Source organism: Stereum hirsutum, assembly GCF_000264905.1.
Source record: "Stereum hirsutum FP-91666 SS1 unplaced genomic scaffold STEHIscaffold_5, whole genome shotgun sequence".
Classification (NCBI taxonomy): domain Eukaryota; kingdom Fungi; phylum Basidiomycota; class Agaricomycetes; order Russulales; family Stereaceae; genus Stereum; species Stereum hirsutum.
The window spans coordinates 276870-287315 of record NW_006763135.1 but is presented as its reverse complement, the minus strand read 5'-3'; the positions used below and the strand labels follow the sequence as shown (position 1 = coordinate 287315).

The following is a 10446-nucleotide window of genomic DNA, read 5'->3' as shown; positions in this document are numbered from 1 at the left end:
GACCTATCGTGTCATCCTTGCCAAAGCATCACCCGTGTTCAAGTCGATGCTCTCAATCCCTCAACCTTCATCTTCTTCATCCGACTCTTTACCAAACTCCGGAGACTTGCCCAAGCGAGGACTTCCTATCGTCCCTATCTCAGAAGAGAGTCAGGTCATTCACAGCTTATTGTCGCTCATAATGCCTGTCGATCTATCTCCTCCATCGTCCCTCGACGAGGCATTCATGATCGCATCGGCTGCCCAAAAATATGATATGCGTAGTGCTATGGAGCGTTCCCGCGGACTTCTTCGCAACTTCGTGAGCGACTCTAATTGCATACGTGCGTACGGCACAGCCTATCGTCTACGTCTACGAGAGGAGATGATTATGGCCGTCCCATTGACCTTGCGGCGCGACCTATCCCTAAGCAGCCTTGGGGTTGACCTTCGCCATCTCACGGGCTCTGCCCTATACGATCTATGGGTCTACCGTGCTACATGCGCCAAAGTGATATCCAAATTTATCGACCAGAAAATAAGCAACGGAGACGGTGCCGAGTGGCTTCCTCGTGGACATAGTACCTCTGCGTCTAGAGGCTGCATCAGTACTATCATGCGCACATCTATACCTGCCTGGTATCATGCATTTGTTGGTCAAATTGCCCTGACCATGGCGGAAGACCCCGAGCAACGCTTTCCCTCTCGCTCACAAAAATTGGACAGCCTCATCTCGGCGTGTCAGGATCATTCCAAGCACTGCCGATACTGCCTGGAGAAGTATGACCATGTCGACGTATATCGACAGATGTGGGCGAAGTTGATGGATACTATCGACGAAGTCATCGCGCAGGTGAGCATGACCCATTTCCTAGTGACCACTGCCATCGTTCTTTCTTGCGGCTCAACGATTCAATTTACAGGTCGATCTAGCTAAACAGTTTTCGGGGTTTTAAGTCTTGTAGTCCGTTCTGTCAATGTTGATTGCCATCCATTGCCATCTCTCATTTCTCTCTACACCATCTGAAGTATCACTACTGTATGTCAAATTTCTTGGTCTCTTTGCATACACGCGTCCTTCTGCGTTCGAGTGTTACTCTTTTTTACGACCGGAATACATCGTTGTTGTGCTGTACCACCTTGTTTTGACCTCAACCTCCAATCTGCAGCCCATGTTGCTTGTCTTGGGTTGTTTTAATCATCATTCCCGTAGCATCACTTGAGTATCATGCATGCGTGCCATAGCCATTCCGAACCAAAAACCTGATCGTAACAGAGAGATAGAATTACAGATTATACGCTGTAAAATTCATGCAGAAGTCCTCTAAGCAACAGCTGAAGTCTTCGCCTTCGGTTCCCCGAGTTTGCTCCCATTCGAAGGTGATCCCGTTAGCGTCTCTACATCGACTTGGCGGCACATATCCTCGCAAAGTGAGGGTAGAAGATAACCAGGATGAAAGAGGTTGAGAGTAAACATAGCAAGAACAATCATCGCGCCATCGAGTACGTCTGGACAGTGTGGCGTCCACATGAGTAGGAAGAACAAGACCTGGGAGAGATCGAGAAGAACGCACTGAAGTAGGCTTGCGTCCTGATGATATGGCCACGCCACCCTCCTGCCAGCTCGATTGTGCGGTAAACAGATCTGCGAAGGACAAACATCCAGCTTAGCACGACCACCTATAACCTGATGGCATAAAAATAATCGCACCTCACGATAATGAATAATGTCAGCAGTCCTAGTCCTACCAGCATCGTTTTCGTCCTCGCATCCATCGATACATTACCGTTTCTCCTTTCCCAATTACTCACCCTGATTCTGAGAGGCTTGTCCAACTTCCACCTCGTCAGATATTCCAAAGCAAGAATCGAATATAATACGGCCACAGCGAGCTGAAAGACGATGCCACCCAGCATGATGTGCCCTCCATCGACAGTTCCCTGCAGTGTCGTGGCAGACGAAGCGATGCCGCCGCCAACGGCCTGGACTATGAGAGCTATAGAATCCTGAAAATCGAGATAAGAGTGGAGTTGAACAAACAACAAAGATAATAGGAGACATTCGAACGTACACACATCAAGAATATCTTAGCATACCACGTTCCACTCAATCGGGAGTACTGCTCGCCTAGCCGTGGTACGATGAGTCCGAAGATAATGAAGTCTGCGGCGAGGAGTGGTGTTGGTCCGATGATGGTTAGCGTGATTCTGTGGCGGTAATCCCCGGGATTTCAGCAAATGGAACTGACAGCTCTGTAATTAGAGGAATGATGTACTGCATAGTGAAAGCGCTGTCAGAGTAGGGATTGATTCCTGACCATAGCCTTCCTGACCAGCCCATTATCTCTAGAAGTCCTGCGAGTGCAGCTGTGGGCAACAACCACCACAAACGATAGCGTGTGGCTTGGGCGATGTGCAGTACTATCAGGGCACAATGAGGAGATCGCGAGAAGGTGAATGAGGAAGAGTTGAAGGTGAGTCGAAATCAACAACTGATGAGCGCGTGCGGCTTGAGAGGGGAACGTACGGGTGGAGATAGAGTATAGTGCAACGAAGAGACCGCAGATCCATTTAGTCGGGACGTAGCCGTAGTTGGCCAATCGGGGATCTTCATTCGGATCAGTGTAGCGTGCATAGGGGAGGATATTTGAAGATGGCATTGCGTCTGAAGAAGGGGAAAGTGTAAATATTGCACAAAGCGCTTGGGAAGGAAGGCATCATTCCTTATATACTCTGCTAAACATTCATCAAACTGTATGGCGGATGTTCCGTCTAGGAGGCTATCAATTCAACATCGTCGAACACCTCGAAATCTTGGCAGAGTGAACGATTTCGGCGGTTGACATGCCCCTCGCAAAACTGATATCTGACTGAGCACGACGAGAACTACGTGCAGGCGCATCCACAGCTCCAAGTGTCTCTATATCAATCGCCGAACGGAGCAGTTAAAGGAGGTAAAGCAGCGAGGATCTGACAAGGATCTGAAGTGTGCAAGTTTAGTGTGCGGAAAAGCCGAGAATGGCCAAGATGACATCTCTTGGCCCTCCCGATATGCTTGTGTGGAACAGCATCGTGGACTTGATCTCAGACTGGAGCGATGAGAAGAGAGCACGAGCGGGTACAGGTGAGCATCATACATCGAACTTCGTCGCGACTATCGAGGTTCAAAACCAACATTCCTGGTGGCTGTGCGCTGGCCATGCGCGATCGGCAAATGGCGGGTACGCCACATGGAGACAGGATGGGCCACACTCAACTCATCCTCACCGATCGGCGAAAACTGAAGACATGTTGGGCATGAAAACCAACGACTTCAGTAGAGTAGCGCACTCGATAGCGATGACAGACACGGACAGAGCCCAAATGGCATTACGTAACCAGAATAGTCCATCAAATGCAAATGCGAAAGTCCATTGAAGATAACACCACGACTATGCAAAAGAAGAAAGGAGCTAAGCTATTAAAGTCCATAACACCTGTTGACAGGCATATATTCAGATGAAGAAGAGATGATAACGAGTTCAAGGGTACGTACCGGAATTTCCATGTTTCAAGCATCCGACGAGGAGGCAGAGGAAGTAGCCGATGACATGGGCATTTGCGTCCAGGTCATGACCTTCGTGGTGGTGACAAAGTAGGGAGACTCGCTGATGTACGCGTTCATTAGACGAGTGGCAGTAACAACTTGGCCAGTGCCGGTGGAGGTGGAGGTGGAGTTTTCGACGCTTGAAGTGACCGATGACACCTGCACCATGGTGGTGAGCAGACAGTATTTGCGTGCGATAAACTTCGAAGATAATGATAGAAGAAGGCTTACGACAGCGCTAGAGGACGCATATGAGGTTGACCCGGACTCAGTGAAGTTATCCTGCGCAAAACAAAAAAGATCAGAAATAAGTGACAAAGAAAGGGGAGAAAGAGCTCACCGATGCAGCAAAAGCCGCTGTAACGAGAGTGAAGAGAACAAAGAGCGACTGGGAGAAGTTCATGGTGTTAAATGGGTTGATATGCAAGCCGAAACAGTCTCTGAAAGCGAGAAAAAGACGGGTCAAGTGGGATTGCGAGGTGATGAGCTCCCGACGTAGCTGCTGGTCGATACTTGTATCCTTCAGGGCTGGAAACTGACGAAACATCCGACGAAGAAGCAAGAAGTTTACCGACTTCGTTACGTGGCGATAGAATCCTTCGCCGTACATCGGCGAAAATAACTGTTTGATTTCTTTCCCCGTTCCTACTTCTCGTTATCCGCAGTAGCGGTTAGTTGCGGTAGAAGCACCTTACTCTGTGTCACCGCCGGAGAGGACGCGTGTCCGAGGAACAAAGAAGTGATGGCGCGAGTCAAGTGACTGTTCCGAGGTCCACTGCGCAGAGAATGGTCTTGGCAGTATCGTGGTGCTAAACACTGCGCATCGAAGCAAGATCAAAGCAAGGAAATATACGTCAGTGAATTGTGCAGTGCTCTGGTAGTAATATCAGTATCGTTTTGGCCATGGTCGCCAATGTTTTTCGGGGGAGAAACCTGAGCTGATTGTTCAGACCCCGACCATCAGTATAGAAGCGATCCATCTTGTATCGTCTATCCACTCGCACAAAAACAAGAGACAGAAATGCACTTTCGTGCAAGTCCCTTCAGCCAGTTTTCATCAAGACTCGTTAGAAGCCGAATGAATCTCCAAGTCTGCGGAGTAATGAGGCGGTCGAGCGGCTGTCGAAAGAAGCTGGCTCGGTTATGAGACCCGAGTAAGTAATAGGAAGGAGGAAAAGAACAACCGTTTCTGGCGGGAGCAAGGCTGTTGTGAGCATAAGTCGTACTCTGAGGCACCATTGCCAGAGTCGAACTGCGCAGCAATTGGACCTTGCCACTGTTGTGAGCCTCAGCGAGTCGGCAGTTGTGGATGAATAGCGAGAGTCAAGTCAAGAGTCAAGTTCGCAGGACGTTGTCCAATTCTGATTGCTCACTGTTTCACGAGACATACGAGGAGTCAGCTTTCAGCCAGAATATCCGAGTACAAAGGCCGCGAAGGTTGTGGAATTGGTTGACAAACAAAAGCAGTGGCCGAAATACGGGGTGTTGATTTTCGGAATGCGCCGAGGCCGATAGGAGGGCTCGGCTCGCACAACCCCTGCAGACGTTCACTCTCATCCGCCTCTCACATCTACGCAGTACTCTACAGTACCCTTGCCGCTCCTGGTTGCACTATCCCTTCGCAAAGGTTGTGGGAACTAGTCATAGAATTATTCATGCTCAGAGTCCTGGTTCTTGCTGTCCAGTGAGTTCTGATGACTTCTTTTCCTCGTGGTTGCTCAACCGCGGAGGCGTCTTACCATGATGAATGCGACTTGGAGAAGACGACCACGTCCATACGCGGCGGAGTCGACCCGTATCCGCTTCCTCGGACTTCCTGCGCCGTCTTGAATATTGTTGAATCCTGTTGAATCCCGTTGTTCGTTCGGTGGCTTCTGGTACCTGGTTGACTGCGTTCGGTACGTTTTTGAAGGTACCCAAGCACGATAGCCGACCTGCTTCTCCGAATTTTCTTCCTGTGTCCCTGGAGCTCCAGCGAGTCTCACCTTGCCTCCGGAGGCTCAAAGTCCGAAGAATACCTCAGCCTTGGTTGAATCGGACAGCTTTGTGTTTACCCCTGAGTCCTTTGTGCAGCTTGTCAAATGTATTTGCTGCATTCAGCGTATTCTCGAACTACGCTGCCGTCTCCTTACACTTTGGAACCACCTGCACGATATGCAGGCAGGCAGGTCGATGTCTTCTGTAGTCCCTTATGTACCCTAGGAGTAGCCATTCACACAAAGGCGGAGAACTCTTGACGACCTTTTACGCGAGCCCGCAGGCCCGAAGAACCCGTCAACGACGATTCGGACGACTTGTTGTCATCTCTTCTGGATATCAATACCAATATCCTGGCTTCGATTTCTGATCTCCGCAACCTGGGCCGTTAAGCATGTCGCGTAGTCCGCTGACCTTCGGTGTATATGTGCATCTTGACTGATTTTTGCAGTTGTAAAGAGGATCATGGGTGGAGACGTATAAGAGCAGCTTGAGTCGCATCCCGAATACCCCATCTCCGGTTCTTGCATTTACTCCCTTCTGGAGCTTCTTTCCATTCTTTTGGTATCTTCAAACCCGACTATGGCAAACATTGTACTCCCTCTCTCCTCCCTTCTTCTCGCTGCTGGCGCCATGGCGGCCATTGGCCCAGTCACTGACCTTCAAATCACCAATGTGGAGCTGGCACCAGACGGCTACACTCGCGAGTACGTTTCAAGTTTTTCACTTCCGTATTATCCCTTGCTTACTACTCTTACACCAGCACCGTGTCTGCTGGAAGCGTGTTCCCAGGCCCGCTCATCACGGGAAACATGGTACGCTCCACGTCTTGTCAATTCTGTCTGTTTCGTTCTGCTAACCAAGACATCACAGGGTGACACTTTCCAGATCAACGTCATCGACGAACTGTCTGACAGTAATATGCTCAAGACAACGTCGGTGGTGAGTGGCCTTCCTTCCAATTGCATGTCTCGGCTGCTCATCATACACTTTTCTCGTAGCATTGGCATGGTCTATTCCAATCTGGTACCACAGGCATGGACGGTACGCATCCTTCTTATACTACTCAAATATAGCGACTGACTTTCGAAGCAGGTGTTGCTTTTGTTAGCGAATGCCCCATTGCACCCAACAACTCCTTCACATACGACTTCAGCGTACCCGATCAAGCAGGTAGGCCACCTTTGCCTGAAGCGCTTTGTACCCTCACTGACTCAAGTGACCGACCCCTAAGGAACATTTTGGTACCATTCGCATCTTTCTACTCAATACTGCGATGGCCTGCGTGGTCCTATGGTCATCTATGACCCTAACGACCCGCACGCATCGCTGTATGATGTTGACGATGACACTACCATCCTGACTCTCGCGGATTGGTACCACGTTTTTGCCCCAGATGCTGGTTTGGTTCCGTACGTCTTCACTCAGCATTGGTCAATCTGTCTATCGACTGAAGATTTCTCTATCCAGGACGGCCGATGCTACTCTCATCAACGGCCTCGGTCGTTACGCAGACGGTCCGGCATCGGACCTTGCGGTTATCACGGTCGAGTCAGGCAAGAGGTATGTTTACTGGGCACGTCGTAATAAAGATTTCCTCTCACTAGTAATTTTCTTCCCCCAGGTACCGCATGCGTATGATCAACATGGCCTGCGATCCCAACTACACCTTCTCCATCGATGGGCACACCATGACCATCATTGAAGCCGACGGTGTCAACGTCGACCCACTGGGTGTGGACTCGATTCAGATCTTCGCTGGTGAGCGATCGTCATACTCATGACTATTCGCGAGTAGACGTGCTGATAATTATACTAGGTCAACGCTACTCCTTCGTTCTCGAGGCCAACCAGACCGTCGACAACTACTGTTAGTCTCATCCTCCGGCCTCGTTATCAACGTTGAATGCTGATAATAGATATAGGGGTCCGCGCACTCCCAAGCGCGGGTACCACGTCCTTTGACGGCGGTCTCAACATGGCTATCCTCAGGTACTCTGGTGCCGACGAAATCGACCCAACAACGAACCAAACTACGAGCACCATGGCCCTTGCCGAGACGGACCTCCACGTACGTGTCTTGATAGCCCTTGCGTATAATCAGCGATTTTAATCGTTTATCACGTCCAGACTCTTGGCGCGACTGCGGTAGCTGGGACTGCTGAGCAGGGCGGTGCCGACGTTAACTTGAACTTGGCTGTCGCTTTCGTAAGCTTCAATATCTTGCTTGCTACATTGCATGACAAACTGAGAGAGCCGGGCCCGTTCTTAGGATGCTACCGCCTTGCAGTTCACTGTGAACGACGTTCCCTTCACCCCTCCCACCGTCCCCGTCCTCCTCCAGATCCTGTCTGGATCGAAGTCAGTCCAAGAGCTCCTTCCATCCGGTAGTATCTACACCGTTGAGAGGAACAAGACCATCGAGGTCTCTATTCCTGCCGGTGCGGCGGGCGGTCCTGTATGTCTTCATCCTTTCATATAGCTCGTGGTTCCCGTGCCTGATACCACTCCCAAATACTTCGTATAGCACCCTCTGCACCTTCACGGCCACGTCTTCGATGTCATCCGGAGTGCAGGCAGTGATACCTATAACTACGTGAACCCCGTCCAACGCGACGTCGTCTCTATGGGCGTAGATGGCGATAATGTTACCATCCGGTTCACTACCGACAACCCTGGCCCCTGGATCTTGCACTGGTGAGCCCTTGCTCTTTCGTTGGACCATTTTGACCATATTCTGACATGATCTCATCGACAGCCACATCGACTGGCATCTTGAGGCCGGGTTCGGTATAGTCTTCGCAGAAGACGTCAACAACACCGCGTCTGCTAATGTCGACACCAGCGCGTGGGACGATCTCTGTCCTATCTACGACGGGCTTACCTCGGACCAGCTCTAAAGTTTGGGGTGGAATGCTCTGTTGCCTGTCGTTTTCACTGGACTTTGTTCACTTTGCATGCAGTCTCCCAAAAGAGACTGTCTCATGGACTTCTTTCGTACCTACCTCTCCGTCCCGATAGTCTTGTTTTCCATCACTCAACACATCATCCTGCTCACTCTGCACTGCAATCTTGTCCTGCTATTTTTGGTTCGTTAGTTTACGGTCTCCTTCTTTGTTCGCGGTTTAACTCTCATGGACTCTCGCACACCCTCATTTCTCTCCTCCTCCTTGTACATAAATACGTAGCGTCGCATCCCTATACCTCTGGTGTCCGTCGGTGTCCGTCGATGTGTTCATCTCATGCTTCCATCTGCCCTTATGCAAGCTCACATATCTCCGCTCCGATTCTCACTACACTCCTACTCCCTGTATGGCAACTCACACTTACTACTAATGAAGGCTGTACTGGCCTCGTCGTAGTGTACTTATGATCTTTTAGTCAGTACAAAATGCAATCGCCATCCTCATCTATCGTCTCTTCTGTGCGATCTCTTCTGCTGGGTTTGGGCGATCGCAAGCTAAGCATATAACATCTTGTGTTCTTCAGAGCAGGGTCGTGCTCCCTTATCGCCCTGGTAAGAGGTGCGGACACAAGTCTAGCTCAAGAGTTAAGTTATACGCAAACCCTCGGTCCCAATTACTTATATCAGGATGAACTTGCTATAGTGGTAAGCGGCGCCGCCGAAACCCGTGTGGACTGCCTGCGCATTTATTTATGGCATCAACTTCGGTCTGTCCGCGGAGGGACGTTAGCGAACGTTCGTGCAGGGTGAACAAGGAAGCGAGCTAACTGCGGCCGACAGTGCACGCGTTATGTTCGTAAGCGTCTAACATCGCAAGGATTCTTGAAGGATTCTGGACCAACACAGATGTGGAGTTCAAAAGTACAACGTGTTCAGTCCCCGAGAGCGAGATACTGACTCGGACAAGGCATATCAGCCTCTGCGGAGGTCGAATGTCCACGGTAGTTGAAGAGGACAACCTCGTCCTATTTCGTTACGAGGCCAATATCGAAGGGAGGCCAATAACATAGAGCAACAGCCAATTTTGATGTGGAATCACAATAAATGACAGTGATGTTTTAGGCATTCTGTGGCGCTACCGTCACTTGACCTTTCAGTTATGCTTTCATCTCGGCCTCTTCACCTTCTTCAGGCCAAAAGCCCTCCTCAAGCTCAATAACTCTGGCCCATATTTCCTCCGACTTAGCCCACTGCTCTGACCCCGGCTTCACATCGAAGCTATCGACGAGAACAGCCCATCCTTGGACGAACTTGACGAACTCGTCGTTGGTCCAGTGTTCCGCAAAGGATGCGAGAGCAGCATTGTCTTCAGAAGAATTCTCCATATTGGAGGTCACGTACCTCCACGCATCGAGGTAGCACTTGCGAACGCGTGCACAATATGAGAATGAATATATATCGCCCTTGGAAAAATACGAGTGTCATTGAGATGACCGGGCAACATACCTGCTCCATAGCCCACACATAGACCAACCCGTCAATCAAAGTACCTTCAACTCCAATCCTCGCCATTTCCGCCAGATAATCCCTCGTCCCCTTCCTCACCTTCCACCCATCCGTCTCTAACCCAAATCTCTCCGCCTCTCTATCGAAATACTCGACCTCGTCCGCTACATTCTTCAATGTGTCGATACATACGTTCAGAACCCTTTGATTCTGATTCTCCTCGACTGACGTTTTCGAATGCGCTGATGAGAATGGTATAGCTGAGATGATTCGGCCGATGAGGCGGGGGTAGGCATGCGCCGCGTAAGAGCGGTCTTGGGAGAGCCAAAGTGCGAGACGAGAGGGCGGGAGAGAGCCATTCGCCGCGGCGGAGAGGAAAGGGTGTTGAGTTGCCTTGATATAGTCTGGCTTATGGAGGGAGTAGAGGTGTTGGGTGAGCGACAACATGACCGTCAAAAGCAAGTAATTTTGAATCGACGGAGGCCCCACTTGC

The 10446-nt window shown here is 50.3% G+C and overlaps 5 protein-coding genes across 5 annotated transcripts; 2 read left to right on the top strand and 3 right to left on the bottom strand.

Moving 5' to 3' along the window:
- Positions 1-181: 181 nt before the first annotated feature.
- STEHIDRAFT_129856 (uncharacterized protein) lies at positions 182-935 on the top strand (the record flags this gene model as incomplete). Its single annotated transcript, XM_007302498.1, has 2 exons — positions 182-832; positions 903-935. 2 exons carry the CDS (start codon positions 182-184, stop codon positions 933-935), a joined length of 684 nt encoding a protein of 227 aa, XP_007302560.1.
- A 368-nt stretch (positions 936-1303) lies between these two features.
- On the bottom strand, positions 1304-2639 carry STEHIDRAFT_54441 (RTA1-domain-containing protein; the record flags this gene model as incomplete). Its single annotated transcript, XM_007302267.1, has 6 exons — positions 1304-1488; positions 1554-1624; positions 1691-1986; positions 2052-2187; positions 2256-2400; positions 2507-2639. 6 exons carry the CDS (start codon positions 2637-2639, stop codon positions 1304-1306), a joined length of 966 nt encoding a protein of 321 aa, XP_007302329.1.
- An 890-nt stretch (positions 2640-3529) lies between these two features.
- Positions 3530-3968, bottom strand: STEHIDRAFT_109679 (uncharacterized protein; the record flags this gene model as incomplete). Its single annotated transcript, XM_007302497.1, has 3 exons — positions 3530-3724; positions 3797-3847; positions 3906-3968. 3 exons carry the CDS (start codon positions 3966-3968, stop codon positions 3530-3532), a joined length of 309 nt encoding a protein of 102 aa, XP_007302559.1.
- Positions 3969-6124: 2156 nt separating this feature from the next.
- On the top strand, positions 6125-8442 carry Shlcc7 (laccase T2 copper depleted; the record flags this gene model as incomplete). Its single annotated transcript, XM_007302224.1, has 14 exons — positions 6125-6249; positions 6306-6357; positions 6416-6484; positions 6544-6586; positions 6635-6715; positions 6777-6954; positions 7013-7105; positions 7167-7303; positions 7362-7412; positions 7468-7613; positions 7673-7750; positions 7815-8000; positions 8070-8239; positions 8301-8442. The coding sequence occupies 14 exons, from the start codon at positions 6125-6127 to the stop codon at positions 8440-8442; spliced, it is 1551 nt and encodes a 516-aa protein (XP_007302286.1).
- A 1076-nt stretch (positions 8443-9518) lies between these two features.
- On the bottom strand, positions 9519-10403 carry STEHIDRAFT_76395 (heme oxygenase-like protein; the record flags this gene model as incomplete). The annotated part of the gene is made up of 2 exons (XM_007302349.1): positions 9519-9868; positions 9954-10403. 2 exons carry the CDS (start codon positions 10398-10400, stop codon positions 9605-9607), a joined length of 711 nt encoding a protein of 236 aa, XP_007302411.1. The 3' UTR covers positions 9519-9604.
- Between the last annotated feature and the right edge of the window lie 43 nt (positions 10404-10446).